Source organism: Hoplias malabaricus, chromosome 5, assembly GCF_029633855.1.
Source record: "Hoplias malabaricus isolate fHopMal1 chromosome 5, fHopMal1.hap1, whole genome shotgun sequence".
NCBI lineage: Eukaryota > Metazoa > Chordata > Actinopteri > Characiformes > Erythrinidae > Hoplias > Hoplias malabaricus.
This window is the reverse complement of record NC_089804.1, coordinates 11,632,688-11,657,681: the sequence shown is the minus strand read 5'-3', so window position 1 is coordinate 11,657,681 and position 24,994 is coordinate 11,632,688. Positions and strand designations below refer to the sequence as shown.

Here is a 24,994-nt window from a genome sequence, read left to right as displayed (position 1 = left end):
TCGTTGCTTGCACTGCGTTCTTTTAAGGGCACTATAGTAAAGGATCCTTAACCCTATGGTTCAGTCTCAATCCCCATCATTGCGTTTGCCACAATATGTTACTCTGAAAATGTGCTGTACTTCCTGTATTAGTGTGACGAAACACAAGGGGATGGCACAGTAACATCTAAGCTACAGTTCCTGCTGTGTCCATCCAAATGAGGCTTAAGAGTTTATACGGGTAATCCTGAAGAGCAAAGAGAATAACACAATAACATTGTTGTTGACTGCTTTGACTTCCTGTCACTGGTACGAAAATCCAACAAAATTTTGGTTCTTTGTTCTGCTCCATGGTCTGAGGTACCTTTCAGACCGTATTTGATTTCGACCAAACTGAAAAGTCTGTAAATTTATCAGTGTTAACTTAACACTAATTTAACTAAATTGGTAAAATTTACCACTCAAAACCCAATAGAATCCAGAAGGTCTGGACCAAACAAGGTTCCCATTTTTTACCAATTTCCATCTTCCTAGAGTTTGTTATAAATCAAACACATATCCGTTTGCTTATGTAGAAGATGTCTGGACTCTGGACGTTGGATTTTACACTTTTAATTTTATATGCAGTCAGGCCACTTTTTTGCAGGATTTTCTGTTTTCCTCAAACTAATAAACCACACATTTACAATAATGTTAAGATTAAAACATTAACATATATATATTAAAACATGTTAACCAAAAAACTTGAACGATAATGTAACATATCTTTAATCGTTTGTATTTTCAAATACACAAGACGCTTTGGTAAACTCACAGGTTTTTTATAGAGATTTATATTTCCTGTTAACTCAAAATATTTCTTTATTACATTTTACACATTTCCAATAAAACCAGCAACAAGTGTGATAACAAGCATTTAATCACTGATATGAATGTGTTTCTGTAACACTCGACAATGTCCTTTGGATAGACTGTGAACAACAGTCACAAGATTAACGAGAAAAACATACAACAATACATTCTCTTTCACGTCCTGTGGTTGATGTGACTTTCTTCTAGCAAAAGAAAATACATACAATTCAAAAACAGCTACATTCAACAAACAAAAAAGCAACATCACGCCAAAACGCAACAGTAGTCACAAAACCTGAGCATAAGCAACAAGCTGCAGCTGAAGAATCACAGTTATATTTCACTAATATAATAACATCTTTAATTCAATTTAAATATTAAAGTCTGGATTGAGGTCTGTCTGCTCCAGCATTAAGGCATTTCCATTAAAGGGCTGGAAAAAATATTGTACATAAAACACTCATTTGTTCCCAACCAACAGCATTTCAACACAAAAAACAAAAAACCTACTTAAATCTGGATATACCTGAGCCCTGCTGCAAATCAGGGACACAAAAATGATGATAAAATATTAAACTAATTTATAAAACTGAAACCATAACAGAGACAAAAATGGTGGCTAAGATTTAAAATGCTGATAACACTATGATGCTGATTAAACGAACAGGATCTCATTTCTCATTTCTGTCTGTTCAGAGTAAATAAATATTTTTATGTGTTGTCCTATATTGTTTTTGATTTACTCAGATTTATTTATTGATTGATTGTTGAATCACTCTAAATGCATGTATTTATTCAGATTCCGGTTGATATGTACTAATTTATTATTTGCTTATTTTGCCCGTAATCAGTTTTGCCACTTTGAAAATGGGACATTTCTATAAAAGCTTAAGTAATCAATATTAAAATGAGGTAATCACAACAAACTAACAAACAAAAAATAAAATTAAATAAAAAAAATGTTCATTTCACCACTTCCCTTCTTCTTGGGGTGTATTTTTCTGGTGAAAATTCCCAATAACAGAAAGTACAAACTCCAGTTGAATGAAAAATCAACTGTTCAAAGACAGCTGCAACACGGATGCAAACGAATCCTGTGGTCACAGGGAAATTGCTATGGAAACAGCATGACTTACAAGAGAAGACTGTAACCATAGCAACCATGACTGTATCTGCTGTGAATCTATTTCTGTGACTGTTCAATTCCAGAAATTTGGATTTGACACGTTTCAAATTCAAGTAAAATCTGAATTCGTCAGAATCAAACTCCAACAGATTCCACACAATCACTTTCCTGAGTCTCCGTCCTATATTCCAATTTACACGTGAATTTAATAGAGTTAAACAAGGGTGGAGTGAGAGGGCATGAGTTGGAGTGTAATGTCTATAAAGATTTTGCATGAAACCTAGAACAACTGAATGAACAGGAGGGATCATACTGCAGACTGTAACAAAACAATAGAATCTGTTTGAAGTGTGAAGTTATCATGGCCACACTGTATCACATTGCAAGGTTAGGTGGATATTCATATTTAACAGAAACAGTTTTGTAGCCTTGTAGGGGGCTTTCAGTGAACAGTACAGGAAGCGTGCACCTAACACCCAAACGTAATGATTGCATGAGATCCTTGGATTAGTTTCCAAGTGGTTAGAATGCGCTTCATCACTGGTAAACCTCACACACTTCATTCCAGTAAAGCCTACAGCAGATTAACCAGCATTAGCTGAACGTCAGCTGGGAAAACAGTGTCACAGTGGTTACAGGGAAATAGCAAGATAAACATCAGCCAGATTATACAGGATATTTAGGCCATTTTTAGAGAGCCTAAAACTGAAAAGAAAAGAAAAATACTATATGAAATCACAACAAACATTCACTAAATGATGGAAATGATGCAGTGGGTATGGCTACAGGAAACGCAGTTGACTACAATGAAATACAAAGTAACCAGCCAAAATAATGATGCTAAAAATAGCATTTAAACGTTGGCTACGGACACACTGATAGTTCTGTTTTTTTGGCATCAGTGACCATAACCATTATATTTCTAACTCAATATAACTGTTCTCCTGCCATTCCATAGAAATCACAGACTCTTTTCCAATAGCTTACACCACACTAAGGCAATGCTTTCAAACCAACAAATAACATAACAGCATAATTCTCAGGTCTGTAGTTCTTGAACATCGTTGCTGTCCAATAAATACATTTATCTCAAAAAATAGTAACGTTACAGGAGAAGGAAATAACCTTATTAACATTCAGTGGAAGTCACTTTAAAAAGATATATTTCCACATAATTTTAGAGCTTTCATTATGGTTCATTCACCATGAAATGTTCACACGATGTGAACGACAGCTGCTGTGTTTTAATGATGTAGTAAACTAAAAATCCACAAAAATGGAGATACGTGTTTTTAACAGGACAGCTACAATATGTTCAGTACAGTCTCAGTTGTAAAAGAAGCAGCTGGGGGCATCACTCAGCTGCAACATCAGAGGATAATTAATACAGAAGCTGAGGTTTGACATACAGCGGAATGACAGTTTCAGGAGATTAACCACATGAAGGCTTGGCTTGTTTCTAGACGGTGGATTAAGGTGTGGAGCTGACGTAAGACTAACAACACGAGTCATACAGGTGGAGACGAGTACTTATTTCTTCATTACTGGACGTGGTCGTCTGAGTCTACTGCACTGAAACAATTGAAATGTTCCTGTGAAAGAGCATATAATTATAATATAACAACATTATCATATATATATTTAATATTAATTATTTAGTAAATGTTTAATAATTCATTATTGTATTGCTTTGAATCAAACCCATAGGTTATCCACCCGTTCTATTAACTACTACTGAGTGGGTTAACCAATAAAACCAAGTATTTCTCTCTCAGAATATAATACAACATATAACATAAACATCTTTTATTATGTATTTATATGTACAGTGTGAGCCATTTGTATGGATACACCTTAATAAAATGGGATTGGTTGGTGATATTAACTTCCTGTTTGTGGCACATTAGTATATGGGAGGGGGGAAACTTTTCAAGATGGGTGGTGACCATGGCGGCCATTTTGAAGTCGGCCATTTTGGATTTGGTTTTAACATAACTTTATTCTTTCATGAGTTATTTCCAAGTTTCTGACCACTTATAAAATGTGTTCAAAGTGCTGCCGATTGTGTTGGATTGTCAATGCAACACACTGATAGCAACACCACAGGAGAAATGCTAGCACAGGCTTCCAGTATCCGTAGGCCCACACTGTATATATGTTCCTAAATTACTTAAAATAAATTTGAGATATTTTACTGACTGGATTCTCAGCGAACTCGTCACTCTCCTCTGTGGAGTCCAGAGCAGCGGGCAGTGGGGTCCGTGGTGGGTTTCCCACGCTGAAGAGGCGTGGGCGCTTCACCTGGTCTTGACTGGACATGGGGGTGAAACTGTTCCTCCGCAGTAGAGCTGGCGGAACCTCATGCCTCCCACAGCCCTGCGCACAGGACTAAAGAGTGAGGACAAGGACACAGAGACAAAAACACACACAGGGGTTATGGAACACATACATATCAGTCGTGGATACAAATAAACCATGAGACAAGCCAGGAGCCAACTGAGACCACTGGACAAGCACCACAATCAGCATTACTGGAGAGGAAATGAGAAAAGAGGGGAGGAAAGGAAAAGATTCCTAATAATCACTACCTTCATATTCATTACATCAGTAATGACCGGGATGACATGAAAAATACAAAGCAAGAAAACAATGAGCTCAAAAGGTACATTTTCTTACCAGTGGTCTGTTCCGGTGTGTGTTCACAGCTTCAACCTTTAGGTCAAACATGTCCACTTTACAGCCTGAAAAAACACTCTGTTAATGAGGTGTACAATTGAAGGTTTGATGGTGTTATTTCTTACTACTTCTTAATTGTGAATAACACACAAACAAAGTGTGTGTTACAACAAGACCATTTTGTTTATTTGAAATCCAAATAAACGCAGTGGCTATAGTATATATTGGGTATTAAAATGGACAGTGGAGACCAATGCATACACGCAGATTTGGATTTGTAATAAAGCCATGACAAATAAGACTGGCCTATGCAGATCCAACAACGTCATTATTCAGATTCAGATTCAGAAATATTTTATTGGTCCCAGAGGGAAATTGCTGTTGTTACAGTTGCAACCATTTATGTAAATAATGAACATTCATTCATTATCTGTAACCGCTTATCCAATTCAGGGTCGCGGTGGGTCCAGAGCCTACCTGGAATCATTGGGCGCAAGGCGGGAATACACCCTGGAGGGGGCGCCAGTCCTTCACAGGGCAACACAGACACACTCACACACACACAAATTCACGGACACTTTTGAGTCGCCAATCCACCTACCAACGTGTGTTTTTGGACTGTGGGAGGAAACTGGAGCACCCGGAGGAAACCCACGCAGACACAGGGAGAACACACCAACTCCTCACAGACAGTCACCCGGAGCGGGAATCGAACCCACAACCTCCAGGTCCCTGGAGCTGTGTGACACTACCTGCTGCACCACCGTGCTGCCCCAAATAATAAACACTCTAATAATAATATTTATAAAAAATCTAATAATATATATTTTTTTTATTAAAAAAAGAGAAAAAATTAAAATAAAAGAGAAATTTTCAATATGCACACGTTTACATTTTTAAAAATACATTGGCACTGACTGTGATAATAAATCTAAAATATATTGTAAAGATTATTGCACCTCTGAATTATTGCACACATTAAGAAAAAATAATCACAATTATTAATGTTATTGTACATATGAACAGTATGCCCCATTAAACCACTATGCTGTGCTTGCTTCTATCTACAGCTAGAACAGTGAGAGTAAACCTGAAGTATGATGAAGTCTGTACTGATTAACACAGGAAGGACTGAATCATAAACATAAACATGAAACTAGCTGGAAATGCCACATTTCCTAACACGACAATGCTCGGATTCTGGCAGTTCTGAATGATTTATTGTAGAACTGAAAAGCCCTGGACTGGACGATAACAGGTGGAGAGAGAGTGCGAATTGTTGAACTGCAGAATAGTTTAAATAAATGCAAACGTTCTTTATTTGTAGAATGTTTATCTACATTTTATTTACACTAACCGTGGCATGCTTCAGACCGAGCATTTTCAGAATAGACATATATTAAAGCATTAAGGTTATTTACCATAAGCCACAGGAGTGAGTTTCAGCACCACATGAAGAGGACACTTCAGATACGGCAAATCGTCTGGGACAGAAAACACAGGCTGTGTTATAAACAAGAGGCCTTACAGGAATAAGCTCATACTTGACATGATTTACTAAACACACTCAGACACACAAACACAAACAGTCGATGGAATGCAGTGGCAGGCACTATATTTTAAATTAAATTAGTAAGCAAGAGCCCCACATCAAATCTCTATCTCTGACTCTTTATCACTGAAAACTACAGGTGATTAAACAGAGAGGAAATGTTCTTTCTGTTGACAAGAGACACTCTTGTAATATATATATATATATATATATGAGAGAGAGAGAGAGAGAGAGAGAGAGATTGAAAAATAGACACCGATAGAAAGATATAAACCCTAACCTGCACTCTTGTCTAGGAAATAGGCCAAGAGACACCTCATAACAGCCTGGTGGCAGATAACCAGGACATTGCCCTGTCTCTCCAGCTCCATTATCACTGGCTCCAGACGCTGCACAAGGTCCTGATATGACTATGGCAAGAGAGGACACACAGAAAACATTCCCATGCATGAACAGTTGAACAGTGTATACAAATACAAATCAGACATTTTTAATAGTTATAAGAACAATAGTGTATATTCTTCATCACCCCCCTTCAATTTATTCCAAGATGGTGCTGTAAAATAGAAGCTCACATTGCAACTGTAGGGGAAGCCCAGCAGCAAATATACCAAATCTAACTAAATATAAAATACCAAGATTTGGTATTTTTGCTCCTTGTCTCCTCCTACAGTTGCAAAGTGGAATTGCCCTTTACAATACCATCCTAAAACAAAGGGAGCCTGGGATGGAGTGTGGTGGTTTCCTACAGGTCTGCAGTACTGAGCAACAGTTCTACCTATTACAGGCCAATGAAACCTCACAGTTATTATAAAGTCATAAGTTTAAGATGGGCGGCACGCTGGTGCAGCAGGTAGCATCGCAGTCACACAGCTCCTGGGACCTGGAGGTTGTGGGTTCGATTCCCGCTCCGGGTGACTGTCTGTGAGGAGTTGGTGTGTTCTCCCTGTGTCTGTGTGGGTTTCCTCCGGGTGCTCCGGTTTCCTCCCACAGTCCAAAACACACGTTGGTAGGTGGACTGGCGACTCAAAAGTGTCTGCAGGTGTGAGTGAATGTGTGTGTGTGTCTGTGTTGCCCTGTGAAGGACTGGCGCCCCCTCCAGGGTGTATTCCTGCCTTGCGCCCAATGATTCCAGGTAAGCTCTGAACCCACCGCGACCCTGAACTGGATAAGGGTTACAGATAATGAATGAATGAAAAAATGTAAGATAAAAATGCCATATAGTGTTCCTTTAATTTCCATTCAATATAAAAAATCCCGGGCGGCACGGTGGTGCAGCAGGTAGTGTCGCAGCCACACAGCTCCAGGGGCCTGGAGGTTGTGGGTTCGATTCCAGCTCCGGGTGACTGTCTGTGAGGAGTTGGTGTGTTCTCCCTGTGTCCGCGTGGGTTTCCTCCGGGTGCTCCGGTTTCCTCCCACAGTCCAAAAATACACGTTGCAGGTGGATTGGCGACTTGAAAGTGTCCGTAGGTGTGAATGTGTGTGTGTCTGTGTTGCCCTGTGAAGGACTGGCGTCCCCTCCAGGGTGTATTCCCGCCTTGCGCCCGATGATTCCAGGTAGGCTCTGGACCCCCCGCGTCCCTAAATTGGATAAGCGGTTACAGATAATGGATGGATGGATAAAAAAGCCCTGGCTTAAATTCACTGTGAATGGACAGTTGTTGTTTACTTCCTTTTCTAATTATGAAAAAAACCCACACTTTTAACAACGTGAATGTCAACTGTTTATAAAATATGAGATTGTATCCTTGCAGAAGTGGTTGTGCTCAGATCTGAGACATAACATAGCTTTTTTTTTATCAGTTTTGCTCTTCTGAGTGTCGCGTAACTCTTCTCTCACATCCTGCTGGGAGCTGAACCAAACATGCAGAACATAAATGTTATTTTTGCATGGGCAATGAGGAGGAGGCCTACCTCTCCTCCTGGATAGCGGTAGTGGTATTTGTCCTGATCTCTCATCTCATATTCCTCAGGATACTTCTCCTTGATCTGGTCATAAGACATTTCTTCACACACACCCTACAAAAACAAAACATAACAAAAAATTAAATATTAAAAACTGGTTGTCACCAAGTCCACACGGATAGCGAGTACTCCCCCAGCCAGTGTGAAAAGCCAGCCTATGTTTGACACATAAAACTGCCACCATTTTAATTAGTGTTCTAACACCAGTTAATGTCAAAGACTAAAACGCCATTCCTTAGTCTTTGAGTTTCTTATGAAATGTCATCTCTTCATATCTTTAAATGTCATATCCAGCATTATGTAATAACTCGGGGGATTTCTTTCTGGAAACAAACTATTCCTCTTTCTGTGTTGACAAACTGTTGACAGTGTCCATATGGAAAATCATGCTAGTGTGGGGTCTTGTATGGGTTTCATCTTTTTTAATGATGCACAACAAGGCCACACAAGCACCAACGGTGTGGAATTATTGTGGAGACCACTAATTCTTTTTGTTTTCAAAGTTAAATTAAGCGCCCAATGATTCCAGGTAGGCTCTGGACCCACCGCGACCCTGAACTGGATGAGGGTTACAGATAATGAATGAAGTTAAAATGACACATTGTCCCTCTAATTGGGACCAGAACAGTCTGCGTAGAGTTAAAAAAAAGTAGTACTTCCGGAAGAACTATCACAAGTCTTTGGCAGGTGTCTTTGGTTCTTGTGTTGTTGAACTCATGCATATACTGTGTTCGTTACTCTGCAAATTAAATTGAGGTGTCCCACATCCTGTTTGTATAAAACCCGTAAAAGTTTTATTGCTAAAGTGAAGAGTGTAGCAGTGCTGATGTTTAACAGCTTTAGCAGGTGGAAGTGGGAGTGAAACTGACTCACAGCATCAATCTCGTTGAGTATTTTCCACTGTTCATAAGGCACACCCAGGGCCTCAGCCGTCTGGATGGTACGCTTCAGCTGACTCGTCCACACCTTCAGACCCACCATGTGATGGCTCTCCACAAAACCCCGCAGAGCCCTAGCAAACTGCACAAACACACACAGCAGACAGGAGGTTGACAGCTGGGACATAAACTCAAAAATCTCATTAAAAACAGTTACTTTTTACATAGAACTTTATCTATTTTTATTCAAATAGTTGGTTTAAGTCTTCCACCTTTAAGAAAGCAATTAGTTTATTTTTCAAACATTATTCCTCTTTAAAGTGAGATAATTTTTTCTTGCACAGACAATTATAACACGTTGGAACGTATTGTGACCAATTTAGAATAATAATAAACTAATATTTAAGTTTATTAATGGTTTTTAATTAGGTTGTAAACACATTTGAAGTGTTTAATAATTATTTATAACACATAAACATGCCCCTTTCACACATGCACGGTAATCCAGAAATGTTCCGGAGTTTACCCGGAGGAGCTGTATGTTTGAACACCATCACATTTGTCCTGGACCTTACACGGACATTATGCTCCTCAAGCCTTAGTAAATGTTCCAGGTAAAGTAAAGCACATGTGAGAATGATGCTGGAAATGTTCCGGAGTTTCTCCTGCACGTGGTGTTTCATCTCCTGCTGATAGATCGCCTGAGGGAGAAAATCTCCCGCTGTGAGCTGCATGGGTGAACGACTGTTCTGGAATTGATACTCCAGAGTTTTTCTAGAAATTCCCCAGATTTCAGGTGTGAAAAGAGCAACAAAAACTGTAAAAGTGACCTGTTATTTGCCAAATAGTGGGCCCACATACATCTACACTGTTAAACTTCAGATCTTTACAGATATTTACCTTGTCTTCTCCAGCAGTTGATGTACAGTGATCCCTGTGAATCCCTGTGATGTACAGTGAACATTATAGAATGACTGTTTAATGCAAAGGGTGGGTTGTTAACAGCACAGGGAGGGTTTTAAAAGTCCAAATACTCGTTAAAATCATTAAAAAAAAATCTTTCCTCTACTTTCCGGAAATTCGTTTTTCGTGGGTGGTCTTGGAACGCATCCGCCGCGAAAAACGAATTTCCGGAAAGTAGAGGAAAGATTTTTTTTTAATGATTTTAACGAGTATTTGGACTTTTAAAACCCTCCCTGTTACTGTTAACAACCCACCCTTTGCATTAAACAGTCATTCTACAATGTTTTTCAGCTGGAACTACATGTGATGTCCCACCAGTTTCTTTAATAGAGTCATTCCTAAGCTGTGATTTAGCGTAAGTACATTTCACTCGGATGTGGACATGAACAATACATGTACTGTACGTAAGGAATACTTACGTTTTCCCTCAATATCCGTGATATAGGGGCCATAAGCCCCCTTGACAAAACCCGCAAAGTAGCAAATCCGCAAAAGATGAACCGCAAAGTAGCGAGGGATAACTGTACTCTGTCAGATATATTTATATGTGTAAAAAAAACGCATATAAAATAAACTAAAATAATATATTAATAAAATAAACTAATATATATATATTATATCACCAGATAACACCAGAGAAAGGGAAAAAAAAGTGAACATTCCCAGTGAATATTTCCACTAGACAAGGCTGGTGTTATCTGACTTAGGAAGCAGACCTTATGCTTCTTATTCACGGTTTGTATTTAAACATATAGTTCCACATTAAATGGGTCAGTTTACACGTGTTATTGACATTATTCTCCAGATTCTTCACTTCTCCATCCCACCCTAGGAGTTGAAGACGGCGCTAGCTTTTGAAAATGTTTTAATCAACTGTTATTTCAGTTTAAAACAAACACACATTACTCTGCCTCAATTTCTTTAAAACACACAAACTGTGTACGTGCCCTTCAGTCATGTTGTTATTGACATTCTTCATATAAAACACATAAAAACACAGTTCTTACACCTTTCAAACAGAGCTATCCCTCACTGTCTTTATATAAAACACACAAACCATGGAGTTTAATCTTTTAATCAAGACCTAGGTGTCTATACTCCTCCACCTTCCAAACACATGGACAATATTTACTCTTGATTTACTCCGTCTCTGGTCATGGACATTTTTAGAAGGGCACTAATCTAACATTCTCTTTGTTTACTTGGTCACTTCATAGCGGCAGGATGCTATGTCTGAGTACCTGGCAAAAAGGTGGGTTGGGACTGTAATGTGATTTGACAAAGGGCAGGATCTCAGGCCAGAAGTCCAATAGAACTCTGCTCCAGAATGGACACTGTACTGGCTTCAGCACTGCTCTTAGAGATGCCAGAGCTTCAACTTAATCTGTTTTCTTAATCCAAAGGTGTTCAAACGTTTTCTCCCAAGGCCCCTTAGCACGTTTTTGAGAACTTTGGGCTCCCCCTTTAGCTAAAACACGTGTCAATATGCCGACTACTACAGTGTACATATAAAAATAACAACAAGTCGCTCCATTTGTCCAGAACCTTTATATATAATAATTTTTCATTCATTCATTCATTCATCTTCTTTTCCTCTTGTCCATATCAGGGTCGCGGTGATGTATAATAATAATAAATGAAATAAAAAGCAGCACATATATTCTCTTATATTTAGCATAAAAGAACACAACAATTTCACTCCCAATCCAGTCCATAAGTAGTCTAAATTCCATTTCAGTCCTTTGGGATTTTATCTCGCTTGTTGCTCTCTTACAAGTTCAATAAATGGCCTTGGACGATTTTCAACAGTGCGGTGAAGGCCAAAGTTAAAAGAAAGAGCAAGGAATCACTATAAACACTTATGTATACAGAAACATACTGAGCTTCCGGCAGTCAAAACATTACAGACACTCTGACATTGACACACACACACCTTTTATGTAACTTATTCATTTCAACCGGAATGATGTCCCGAGTCAGTTTCAGGTCTGATCGTGTGGTGTGCTGCCTCATATGATGCTTTCAGAGAACGTTCAGAGGGAGCTTGTAGCACTTTTGCTTGTGCCTTTTTGTGCATTCACTTCACTCCATTTAACGAGAGAAGGCCATGTTTCGTATCTAAATGGCGCTTTAGTTTTGTTGGTTTCAACTGTCATTAACAAGAGAAGCTGCACAGATGACACACTGTGGTGTTTCCTCCCACACACTCCATATTTTAGATAATCTTCATCATATTTCCTCTTTTTCCATCTGCTTTATCTGTCTTTTTATCTGTCTTTGCCAGCAACAAATTTGGGCCGTTTATCTTTATAAAAAATAAAATAAATCATCACCACTGAACTGGATTGTGGAAAAATATTAAAACATTATAAAATAAAAACCATTTTGGAACAGAGTTGTTTAAATATTTATATATTTTTTGCATTTTTTTGTTTCTCCTCTCCCCTGCGCCCCACAGTCTGAAGATCTCTGCTTTAATCTATGATCACACACCCTGGTATTTATGACTGAGTACAGTAAATATATTACAGATTGCTTCTTTAAAGTTCTTACAACCAAATAAATAAACCATTTATAAACCGTTATACGTGTAGTTCATTTAAAGTGGTACCTGGGAATTTAATAGTGATATTACACACCTGCACATGTCACACAGAAATCACATTCATATTATTTAAGCTCAGACATTACAGCTGCAGTCTTCTCCACTCAGACACCACAGTCCTGCGCTTATTACACTGCGGCTCATTTAATCACACAGTAAAAACACTGTCTTTAAAGGGAAATTGTGAAGCGGGGGCAGAATAATTCTTCATTCCAATTCCAGTTACGCAAACATACCCTTTCTCGGTGTGCATTTAATGAAGTATTATCAAGAACTACAAATTAAATAGAGTTTATTCTCAAAATATACTTTAAAACGTACTTAAAAAGTTTAAAACTTTAATCTTGAAATAATTACTATTTTGATCTGTTAATATTACGACTTTTTAACGTAATTTTAATAACTCTATGTGGTAATCATTTTCAACATCAAAATTGTGTAATTACTAATCAAATTAATTAAAAGACCTGGCTTTTAACCTGATGATACTATGTATGTGACCTATATGCTGCTGAAAATTTGAGCACCCCCTCCCTAAAACATCTTCGCACATTTCTGCAACTACATCACTACAGAAATACTCATTGTTACTGAGGCCTGCATCGACTGTGATGCATCGCCATTATTAAGCTACCTGACAGATTCAATGTTCTCCAACTCATATGTGTCAACACATTTCCTCCTCTGTCTCGTTGTGTAATAACGTCTGGATCTGGTGGGGTTTAAGTAAGGGATTAGCTGCTGAAGCAGTCAATGTTTCCCCACCATTGCATCTGTGATGAAGATAATCGGGATGTTACATTCACTTAAACACTAAAAAACACTAAATCACTTTTTTATTCTCCTTCCAAAACAATTGCATTACTGTGGCACTGTATTGAAAACAGGGGGAAAAAGGTTGAGACAAAGGAGTATTTGACTTGTGTTTGTAGTCTCACTACACGGTGCAATCCTTTACCCCCTGACACAGAGAGAAGGTGTGTTTGCTTCTGTGCTTCTGTGTGTTGTAAATCCCTGTCCAGCGCAGGGAAGTGAGCTGTGTATTTGATGAATCTATCTTTCCCATTCATTAACATTAGTGCTGCACTCTAAAAGCAGGGAATCGGTCCCTAAAATGGCACCCATCCCATAAACATTACGCCACTGCACCCAATGAACAAGGCGTATTTGGCTTTCAAGTCAATTTCATAAAACCCCACCTCTTTTCCCCGGGCAGAGAGGCCACAGTCTCCTCCAATCAGGCCTTGGACGTTGTGCTCACTCTCTCCATGACGACACAGGTAGATGGAGTGTGTGTGGACGTGGATGTTCATCAGGTAGTAGACAATTTTGCTCTGGATGTAGTCCTGCACTCGGTTGACCAGGAAACGCTGACCCACATTTATCACCTGGATAAAGGAGCGTTCTCTGGAAACATGAATAAAATATCATAGAACAACACTTGAAGGCATCTTCATAATACACAGAATTAATCACAATATTGTGACATACAAGCACAACGCACTAGTGCCACATTTTAAAACTGCCCTTGGGCATCTTTTATTCAACAATTCTGCCTTCGCACGGCACAATCATTTTTGGTACGAGTTGAAATTATAAAATCGCTTTACATTGAGTGAGAGATTCACAATAAATGAACTAAAAGGAATATCCCATTACAGCTAGGGTGACCAGACGTCCTCTTTTACCCGAATTTCACAAACGTCTGGGATTTTGTTTTTCTAGAACTTACATAGAACTTCGAGAAGCGTTTCGTTCACAAACTAGTCCCGCCCTCCCCTACTCCGATTGGTTCGCTTGAGTGAGAAGGGGGCGTGGTTAAGTAGCCTAAAATCTTCTGATTGGACAGTCTGACTGTAGAGCTACCGTTATTGGTCGATAACCTTCTCTATAAACATTTAATTGGTCAGTCTGCACGTCAGTAGTCCTTGTTTACGTCAGAGGCAAAGCTCATGTACCTACCCTCATCTCGAGCAGCTATGCCGAATCGTAAATGTAAGTTCTCGGATGAATTAAAAAAGAAATTCCCATGTTTTGTGTAGAAAATAAAGGTGTAAAGGACCTAAAAGCACGCGTAGGTTCAGCTAAGCACACCCCCCGGAGACATGTCCTCTTTTTCACCATCTCAGATCTTGGTCACCCTAATTATAACTTGAATACAAACATTGCACTCCTGTAATAAATGTATAATGTATATGCATATCTTTTCATACTTGGTTAATTTTGCCCCTTCTGAGCTATGGGATATTGTCAGACAGTGACTTCACCCAGACGTTACTCCTCAGCACAATGAATTCTCCCGTCTTTCAAAAAGGCAGAAGAATGAAAAGAAAAGGCACTTTGTCTCCCTCTGTAGGTACAACATCAACTCTACACCTACAGATACACCCAATATATTAAAACAACGTCTACAGCTCCTCTGATAAGTGAATTATGCTATTTTAATGTTCATCATCTGCAGGCGAACAGGGTCAGGGTGTTTAAGTATGGAATCAGGTTTGGGGCAAAAATAATTACACAAAAAATATAATCTTAACCCTAAAACCTAAAAAAACAAAAATAACACAGTGTGCGCGCTCCCTGAGTTTTTACCATCTACCATTGTGTAGGCAGGCTGCTGAAAATTTCCACATCACTTGGCCAAATAGAAATCACTGCCAAATGTAAAGCAACAGGAGGCATTGGTTTTTTTTTTTTTTTTTTTTTTTGAGTGGAAAAGGGCTTCCCGCTCCTTAAACCCCAACAAAGCAGCCCTTCTTTGTGCTCCCCACATACACCGAGGAACTCAACAGCTACTGGGACAAACTAATCTAATCTCCCAGCATGTTCTGGTACATGGGTCTTCAAAGCTCAACATTGATGGCACGGCTTGAGCTGGGCTTCTCCCAGCCACCAAAGGTGGAATCATTTTCGTCAACATTTTTGTGCCTTCACGTTTCTGTTCTTTTTTGTGATTTCTCACAAAACGCAGTTAATGACAGTGAACTTCATTTAATTCTCTCGCACACTCTCCCACAGTCCAAAAACACGTTGCTAGGTGGAGTGGTGACTCAAAAAAGTGTCTGTATGTGTGAGTGTGTGATTGAATGTGTGTGTGTGTGTTGCCCTGTGAAGGACTAGCGCCCCCTCCAGGGTGTATTCCCGCCTTGAGCCCAGTGATTCCAGGTAGGCTCTGGACCCACCGTGACCCTGAACTGGATAAACGCTTACAGACAATGAGTGAATGATACAGATCTGTAAGTGGTTGTAAAAAGGGGAAATGCTCACTATGTTAATAAGCAGCTTAGCATTCAAAGATGAACAGGATCTCAACCACACTCCTATAAACAGCATTTTATAAATAAAGAGGAATAAAGGCTCATTTATTCCGCTTCAGTCAACACTGACTCTATTGCTGTGTATTTATCTCAGATCAATGTTTGCTATCGATATGTAAACAGGTTTGTATGAGTCTACATGGGTAATGTGTAATACAAATAAGCACACTTTGAAGGCACTTCAGTTTTTAAAAAAGTAAATGACAGACAGAAATAACTTGTGTTTGTTTAGAGTTGCTCACTCTTGATGGTAGAGCTCCTCTCTCCTGTGGGAAACAGTCTCTCTGCCTGTGGGAGCTACAACAGTGGTGCATTCATACAAAGGCCAAAATGTCTGGGACACTAATGTGTCACTCAGATTCTCATTAGCCAATGGGAAATCACTCCGGAAAAAAAACCCACCCATGTGCAAAGGGTTGTACCAAAACTGCTCACAAAACCTCAGGGAGCCCACAGAATATTCAGGGAGTGGAGACACAAATAACTCAGGGGTCACATACAATACTCAGGGAGCCTGCACGCAAATGTCAGGGGTCACACACAAAGCTCAGGGAGTGCTTACAAAACCCCACACACAAATGTCGAGGAGTAAAAGCCAACTGGGATATGGCAGAGCAGCTGCACATGAGCTTTATGTCACAATGCCAAACATAAAATGAAACCTTAAGAACCTTTTTACCTGTCATGCTGATCTGGATCTAAAGGCTGATATGTGACTTTGTAGCATTCGATCCTCTTCAGAAAATCCTCCATGACACTCTCCCGGTCTCTCTCAGGGTAGTCTGGACTGGACACTTTCACGTCCTGGTGGAGAATTCAGAGACTAATTTACATTAAGGTCTGAACTAACACTGATTTCAAATAAGGTTTGAAGTGATAAATAAAGGCTTAAGGCGGTGAATGACAACATCTTACCATAATGTTTTCAGCAATAACATCTGGATCATCACAAATCGACTCAACGAAAAACACCTGAAATAAATGAGCACTACTTTTTTAATATTACAAGAATAGTTCAATGGAAAATGAAAGTTAAACAGTTTTCTTCTAACACCAAGTACAGTGGAACCTCTACCTACGAACTTGATCCTTTCCGTGACCCAGTTCGTAAGTAGAAAAGTTCATTTCTCGAGTCAATTTTCCCCATTTAAATAATGGAAAAGCAATGAATGTGTTCCAGCCCCCGCCCCGAAAGTCACCCTTTTTGCACTGATATATGTTTACAACACTCTCAAATTAGTAAAAAAAATACATGTAGCATTACTAAAAATAAAAAAGAAATACAGTGGAAACAGTAATAAAAAAGAATTAAAAAAGTTTTAAGTGGTTACTCATCTCTACCTTGAAGACATGACGACTAGCTGGAGGAGTAACACAGGCACTGGCTGTATGACGGGAGGTGGGGGGTGGGTGGAATAACGGAGAGTAGGCGGGTGAATGTGGGGAGACGAAGCGTAGATACGGCTTAACTTAGCACGAATTTCGATGTCTGCTATTTACACTAATGCTAAATTGCTAAAGCTACAATTTGCTAATCTTAAAAGCTCACTCAAGTCTGGGCGCTGGGAGACTCGCCTATTGGGGTCAGTGGCCATTTCCAGCCGCCGGCTCAGCGGAGGCTCGGGTTCGTTTCTAGAGTCATGGTTCATTGGTGGAGGCAAAAAATATTCAAATGCCCGGTTCGTATCTTGGAAAGTTCGTTAGTATAGGCCAGGGGTCGGCAACCTTTACCACTCAAAGAGCCATTTGGACCCGTTTCACACAGTAAAGAAAACACTGGGAGCCACAAAACCCTTGTGAAATTTTAAATGAAATAACACTGCGCATAACAGTTGTTTTTGCCTTTGTGCTATGTTTAAACAAACTATACTGTGTTACATTTTTGAAATCAATGAAGGACTGCAGAGAAAATGAAATAACATTTCAGCATGCAACAAAACATTTTTAACTCCGAAAAAAAGACGTTGTGTTGACGGTTAAGTAAAATACTCAATGTCTATTTAAGTCCCTGTAGTAATGGGGAAAAAAATGCCGAATTTAAATTATCCACTGGCAGCAAACAAAAAGGCTGTCCTCTCTCTGCGTGCCGTCATTATTTTACTGGCGTCGTGCAGTCAGCTGTCAAAAAGTTCAAGAAACCGCACACTTGGAAGTTGTGACGTGTTTTAAGAGCGACAAAATATTTTAAATATTAAATATTAAAATATTTTAGATGTTACAAGAGCGCCATAATCTTCATAGAATAACATTTTGAAAATGAACGAACCAAAATAAAATACATTTTAATTAAATACTCATTAATTATTTTCAAAGGCTGAGCCACATCAGGGGGATCAAAGAGCCGCATGTGGCTCTGGAGCTGCGGGTTGCCGACCCCTGGTCTAGGCGTTCGTTAGTAGAGGTTCCACTGTACTGGAAAAGATTGTACTGCATAAAATATACAAGTGTATACACATCAGTTTATATAATACACATCATATTTATTTAACAGACTGATCATGCGAATTACATTTACATCCTGCAATTAATTTGAATTTCCAAACTTTACTTGAAAATCTATGTAGATTCTGAAATAGAGCCAGAATATGATACCATTATATGAACATTGTTTATGACTATAATATCACAGGAATGTACAGTAACAGGATATGAATGTGTTCGGTGAATCTTACAGAAAACATATTCATAGAAGTGATAGCGACATTATCAGTAGGAAACTGACCTTGTAAGCGTTCTCCTGGGCAAACTCCAGAATGAGATCTCTCCTCTCTCGAGTCGTGTTAGTGGCATCAAAAACCTGCAGACATACATCAGTGTACACCAAACAACATACAACCTCATCTACAAAACAACCTTTTAACAAGAGCAGCTTGTGTAAGCACTGCTAAGTTATGTAACACAGATAATATCATCCTGTTCACGTCTTACCCAATAACCGACTACTTTCTCCATTATATGATTAATCAACAAAGCAAATGGACAACAGTTTTACTCACAGCAATCTGTCCACTCTCCTCATTTAGGTATATCTTTACATCCTGCAGCGCTACGAGAGCACACTGTCTGAGGAGCAAGAAGAGTTAAAATAATCAAATATTCTGTTATCTGCTTTTATAACGTTCATGCATTCATTATCTGTAACTCTTATCCAGTTCAGGGTCGCGGTGGGTGCAGAGCCTACCTGGAATCATCGGGCGCAAGGCGGGAATACGCCCTGGAGGGGGCACCAGTCCTTCACAGGGTGACACACACTCACACTTTTGAGTCGCCAATCCACCTACCAACATGTGTTTTTGGACTGTGGGAGGAAACCGGAGCACCCGGAGGAAACCCACGCGTACACAGGGAGAACACACCACACTCCTCACAGACAGTCACCCGGAGCGGGACTCAAACCCACAACCTCCAGGCCCCTGGAGCTGTGTGACACTACCTGCTGCACCACCTTTTATAACATGCTAAATATTAAAGCTATAGCACATTAGATCCAAAACTGCAACTAAGAGCATCCATAAAGCCCACTCACTTTCTGATTTTCATGGCTTCTGCATTGTCGTGTCTGAAGAAGTCGTAGGACTTATAGGAACGTACAGCTTCACGCCGATATTCTCCTAAATTAAACACTGGGGAAACCACAGAGTTGTAAGACGTTTGCAGGAGTCTCTGATTAAACAGCTACAGAAAACAGTAAAAGACACACAGGGTTATCAAAAGCATTCTGAGACTGTATTATAAAGCATCTCCACCTTTTGTGGGCACTCCTATCCAGTTGAGGTAGCGAGTCAGCTTCTTGGACATGTATGTCTTTCCCCTCGCGGGGAGACCAATCATCACAATCATAGTGGAGGAATTGGTCATGTGGGATGCCCATGCTGAAGAGAACAGACACACATACACAGACAGATTAATTCACCTCTGCTTTGTTTTGGACTTTATTTCAGTGCAAAGTCAGTATTTAAATATTGTGTAGTTTAGCTGTTTATTTTTAAAGCACAGGTAAATCTCGAGCTTGCACCAGAGCAGTTCATATTTAACCAATGATATGTACAAGGTTAACGCTTCCTTCCATTAAATCATTGCTGGGAGTCAGCTGCATGAGAAAAATTCTCAGAGCTTGGCTGAGGGTTTGGAATTGTTTTTCCACCCCAAAGTCTTCGTCTTGCACATGACAAAGGCCCTCCACATGTCCGCTACCTAGCAACAGGGTGTTCATGTTTGCCTTCCTGTGAGAGAAATTAGATTGAGTGGAAAGCCAGACTTATTGGTCTGAAATGTGAGGTCTGGGAATAATTAAACAGTGGAAGCGTGTTCTTTGGCTAAAAGCACCTCTTGATGCGATTAGGGCTTTGCTGCGTTTGAACTACTCTTCTGCTTGGCTGGCATCTTTCTGTTCTGAAATATTTCCTTGATGTCATGAAGATATCAGCTTACGGCTGGTCATTCTAGAGGTGCTTCTTGATCCCCAGCACTGCAAGACCCTCACAATAACACTTCATTGAGCTTCGTAAAGGTTTAATAATTAGATGATGTTGGTGCAAACAATAACGCACAATTTGGGCTGTAAAATGGTGTCCTGCGTCAAAAGTTAATTCACTGACAAATGCATCACTTATGCACTTCATTGATAATTTATAGAGTACGCTGTACAAGAAACTTAATATAGCACCAATAGTCCCTCGCTTGTTTCCATACACAACAGCTCAAAGACACCTGTATCAGTCCTTAACTTGGACACGGACAAAAAAAAAGACTGCTCATTACCATTAATCCAAATTCAACTGTTCTTTGGTCTCACACAGCCAGTCCAGCTACCAACATGGTTTTGGATTATGGAAGGTAACGAGAGCACTCAGAGGAAAGCCACACTGAAACAGGGAGAGCACACACAATTCCTCACTGACATTGACCCGTAGCGAAGACCAAACTCTGGACCCGAGACCTTAGAGCTTAGAACTTGTTGAGCCCAATGTGCTGCCCAGCTCTACTACATTTAAATTATTCTGCTACTGAAGTTGACTGTTTTTTGTGCCCATAGGAAAAGGACACAAAGCCTCAAGAGTCAAAGGCCAGGCCATCTCTGGTGTTCCAGAAAACTAATCAGTGTATGACTCTAACTGACAACATTTAGACACCTGTGACCATCTGAAAGTACAAATGCAACCAGACTTGCCCCCAAACACGGTTACGTTGGCCTACCACGACGACACACCATTAACATCAGCAAAGCAGCCCTCAAAGTCTCACACCATTATCTTTGTTTCACCACAGACAAGATCTAACGTGCTAACATTCTGGCATTCCAAACTCACTAAGGATTTCTTTTTTTAGCGTGAGGGAACACGTTACAGCACAACTGATTCAAAATGACCAGGACATTCAGTAATCTACTGGGAGAATTACAAAACACGCTTACTGTAAAACCTAAGGCAGTGATTTGATTTCTGTCGGTGTCAGCACAGGCATATCTCTGCAGATAAGGTGCCAATTATAAAGAAAATATAAAAGAGTTTAGCTTAGCAATGCTTTGAGCTTTCATTCACACATCTGTACAACTACAGTCAATGTCATCAATTTCTAGTGAATACAGCTACTTTCAGTTGCTTCCATTAACACAGGCCTTCACAAACTGCATAAACTGCAAAGAAAAGTATGCCCTAGTGCAAACTCCCATAAGTCTACTTTCACCACGCTCAATAAAAAGTACAGATTAGATGAGTGCACAGACACCCGGCCCTGGGCTGTGGAGCAGTGGATCTGTGTTTTCTGGATAATTTGGGGTGGCTATGGTAATCCACAGTTAATGATCCAATATTAGCACTTGTCCTGACTAACATTTTATGACTGACTGCCATCAAATCCTCACAGAAATGTTCCAGCGTTTAATGCAAAGCCTTTCCAGGAAATCAGAATCGTTTACTCTGGCAAATAAAGGGTGACAAACTACCTGTTTTTATTTCTGTTACCATTTTATTTCAGAATACACTTCATTTTTTTTTGCACATATATATTAACATGATTAATATGACACCACTGACTTCCCATAAAATAAAAGGCATTTCACCTAAACACTCACTCTGTTGACAGTCATCAGCTAAGCGCCAGACGCCCATAAACGCTATTGATTGGTGGCTATGACTTCAGGCTATTACTGATAATGCACTATTACACGATTTGTCCAAAGGTTTACAGACACACTTTCTCATATGTGAATTCGGCTACTTTAATTACACGATGCCCCTCATGGCTGAATGCTATCGAATCCTCACAGAAATATCCTGACATCAAGCCAGAAGAGTTTAAGCTGTTTCATTTTTTGCAAGTTCTCTCTGAGCAGTGTCATTTTACAGAGTCATAATGACTTCTTGAAATGTGTCAGTCTTTACATTCTCTGGCAGAAACGTGACCAGGAGTGTGCAGAGTGGGAGGTGTGCCCTATTGTCTGAACTCATCTTCTGATTATCCATTAACTAATGCTGAAATAATGTCAGTCTGGAGCGGTATCAAATCGGTGACAGGCCACACTGCTGTCCCTCAAGGTCAAAACATTCCTATCTCCTCCATGAAGCCCTTATTTAGGTACAACAGGTTAGTTACTGTCAACTTGGGAAAGCTTTAACTGTGGTTTTCAGGGTAAAGTGTCCCAAAGGGATACGTCATTTATATAAATAAAGTAACAGTACACCCCTGTAGTACCAACTTACAGTAGTCTATAGCACTGAAATGTACTATATGTACTAATAATGTACTGTAATTCACACATATATATTTATAACTATATTTATATATATAGGAAATTATTTATTAGGTTTAGAGTTATGAGTTAAGCTTTAAGTTAGATGTTATATACGAGTTATGATGCCTGTATCTGATCATCTAATAAATGTTATAACTGTAAGTGCATCAGTAAGTGCATATTTCCGATTTAAAAGGTGTAATATTGCGTGATTTATTGTTGGTTTCCTTTCAGAATCTTTTATCATATTTTCATTAATATATTAAAGAGATCCTTAAAAGAAACCAACCATAATTCATGCGATATTACACCTTCAAATCAGTGATATGCGCTTATAACACAGCAATATGACTTTTCCAATGAAGCTGGGTTTAACAGTGTAGATTCACACACTGGCGAGCAACAAGTGTTTAACAAACAAGTACCCTGTTTATATTTAGTCACTAATTCCTATTTTTGGAAGCTCCTTTGACTTTTGAGCTTAAGAATTTGTGCACATTCCGGTTGATGACGGATGCTCCAAGGTGTTCCACTGCAAACAATACAACTTACTATTTAAGTAAGCATTTTGAGCTGCTTATTCATTTATCCACATGACAATACTTTTACATATGCATGGATTCCAGGCCCTGAGCACTTCTGAATGAACCTGAGTGGAAGTCAGTGCATCAGCCTGTTTTGAAGACAGACAGGACAGGACATATCCGTCAGTATTTTAGTTAAGCACATGTGCCCTACGTAGATGTAAGTGTAACCTGAGCATGAATTAATGCTACTCTGACCGTTAGAACGCTTTAAAACCCCGTTGTCAGTTTATTATTATTTCATTTTACCCGAGACGAATATCTAAGTAAGTCACAACTTACAGCATTTCTTCTCGTGAGCTCTCGTCTCAGTCTTTCTGCTGTCACTGATGTGTTTATCCACGGCTCTCGGTGGGTCTCCCACCACACAGCGGGCCTGTGAGCTCATCGTGGCCGGGGTTTGGGATCTAAAGCCTGAAGAAGAGGAGAGGATCAGCTCACGGGGTTTAACCTCCATTCAAAATGCCTTATGCTCATCTTGTAAACTCAGAAATAACATTGTGAGTCCGCGTTAAATACCCGGCATAGGGAAATAACTAAAAAACCAGGTGGTAGCTCATCCCGTTTTCCAAAATCTCGCAGAAACCTCTGATTTGGTGAAGTTCTGTCAGAGTAAGGCGCCACTGACTGGAGCTTTGTTATGGTTTCAGGAAGAGATCCTTTTAGCGGAGAGCGTTAGGAGAGGGCGGGGCTAGGAGATCTGCACTGATTGGTTATAACCTACGGAGTTCGGAGGCCTGCCCACAGCTGATTGGCTGCAACCTGTGTCAATCATCACTCAGACTTCATTCTGGGTCTCTTTCTCTTTGCTGAGGGAACTGAACTTGATTCTCAATGTCACTGCGTTCAGTTTGATTTAAAAAGTAATTACAGCCTAAGACCCATGTTTTTGAGTCTTAGGCTCAAACGGATGACATATATTGATATGTAATTATAAAAGACCTGCTTTAAATTTGTCAAGATAATATTTTTATTGTAGTTCCACAATGTGGAGCGTCCCCTGTTCAAAATTCGCATCGTCCCAAAGTACGATAACACACCACGCTCTGCAAATCAGTCAACTAGTGTCACTACTCATTCCCCTGTTTGATGAGGTGGGCTCACTGCAGCCATGAGTTAGAATAACTCACTATATTATGAATAATTCAGATTAAACGAAAGGGCTACTTTCACATACACTTTAAGTTGTCAGCTGGACATTGTGAGGTAATTCAATACCTAAAAGCTCACATTGGTGGAGACCTTAAAAACCTGTAAATTTTACATTGTAACGTGCCACGTATATGTTTTTAACATACAATAATGCTATATGTGTTAACATGGAGAATCCATGTTCAGGAGCTCAAAGTTCAGAGCTCAAAGGCCTTCCATATAACCACCCCATAAATATGAGAAGCATACAAGCCTAGAGCAAGGGAGTATTTCCCACCCAAAATGCCCCTCCCTTTTTTTAAGCATTTTTCTAAGTTGACCTATGGGGGGAGTTAGCTGAAATCAGCAGGGTGAAGTTACTCTTTAAAACGTCATTCACTACTGTGTGTAGTAGCACTTCAGAGAGGCTGAACAAGCCATTACTACAGTATCTTTGGTGAAAGGATCGGTTGTCTATTTCTGGGTCTATATTTAATTTGTTTTATAGAGGCTTTTAACTTCATGTTGTTCAGGAACAGGCTTAGAAAAGAGATGCTGACACATGACTGAATAAATATGTCAAATGTGAGATAAATAAATATGTGAGATATATATGTGAGACATAAATATGTC

General features: G+C 39.5%; 1 protein-coding gene across 3 annotated transcripts; it reads right to left on the bottom strand.

Moving 5' to 3' along the window:
- Positions 1-775: 775 nt before the first annotated feature.
- On the bottom strand, positions 776-23,888 carry pfkfb2a (6-phosphofructo-2-kinase/fructose-2,6-biphosphatase 2a). 3 transcript variants are annotated; one of them, XM_066672741.1, is made up of 16 exons: positions 23,750-23,888; positions 23,513-23,644; positions 19,660-19,785; positions 19,440-19,536; positions 18,910-18,976; positions 18,636-18,710; positions 16,829-16,885; positions 16,593-16,717; positions 13,796-14,003; positions 9,024-9,170; positions 8,100-8,204; positions 6,466-6,595; positions 6,055-6,117; positions 4,634-4,698; positions 4,157-4,345; positions 776-3,549 (listed from the first exon to the last, which is right to left on the bottom strand). In XM_066672741.1, exons 1-16 carry the CDS (start codon positions 23,754-23,756, stop codon positions 3,499-3,501), a joined length of 1,644 nt encoding a protein of 547 aa, XP_066528838.1. In that variant the 5' UTR covers positions 23,757-23,888; the 3' UTR covers positions 776-3,498. The 3 variants fall into 3 exon arrangements, with proteins under 3 accessions (XP_066528838.1, XP_066528836.1, XP_066528837.1); XM_066672739.1 differs by having other exon boundaries at positions 23,513-23,844; XM_066672740.1 differs by having other exon boundaries at positions 4,157-4,333; positions 23,513-23,844.
- Positions 23,889-24,994: the final 1,106 nt, after the last annotated feature.

Excerpts from the sequence above, each read along its gene's own strand:
- pfkfb2a (XM_066672739.1), bottom strand. The coding sequence starts at position 23,687 with ATGGAGGTTAAACCCCGTGAGCTGATCCTCTCCTCTTCTTCAGGCTTT. Across the intron at positions 18,977-19,439 it reads GAAGCCATGAAAATCAGAAA|ACAGTGTGCTCTCGTAGCGC; the intron begins GTGAGTGGGCTT and ends CTTGCTCCTCAG. Across the intron at positions 18,711-18,909 it reads AGGAGAGTGGACAGATTGCT|GTTTTTGATGCCACTAACAC; the intron begins GTGAGTAAAACT and ends GTATGTCTGCAG.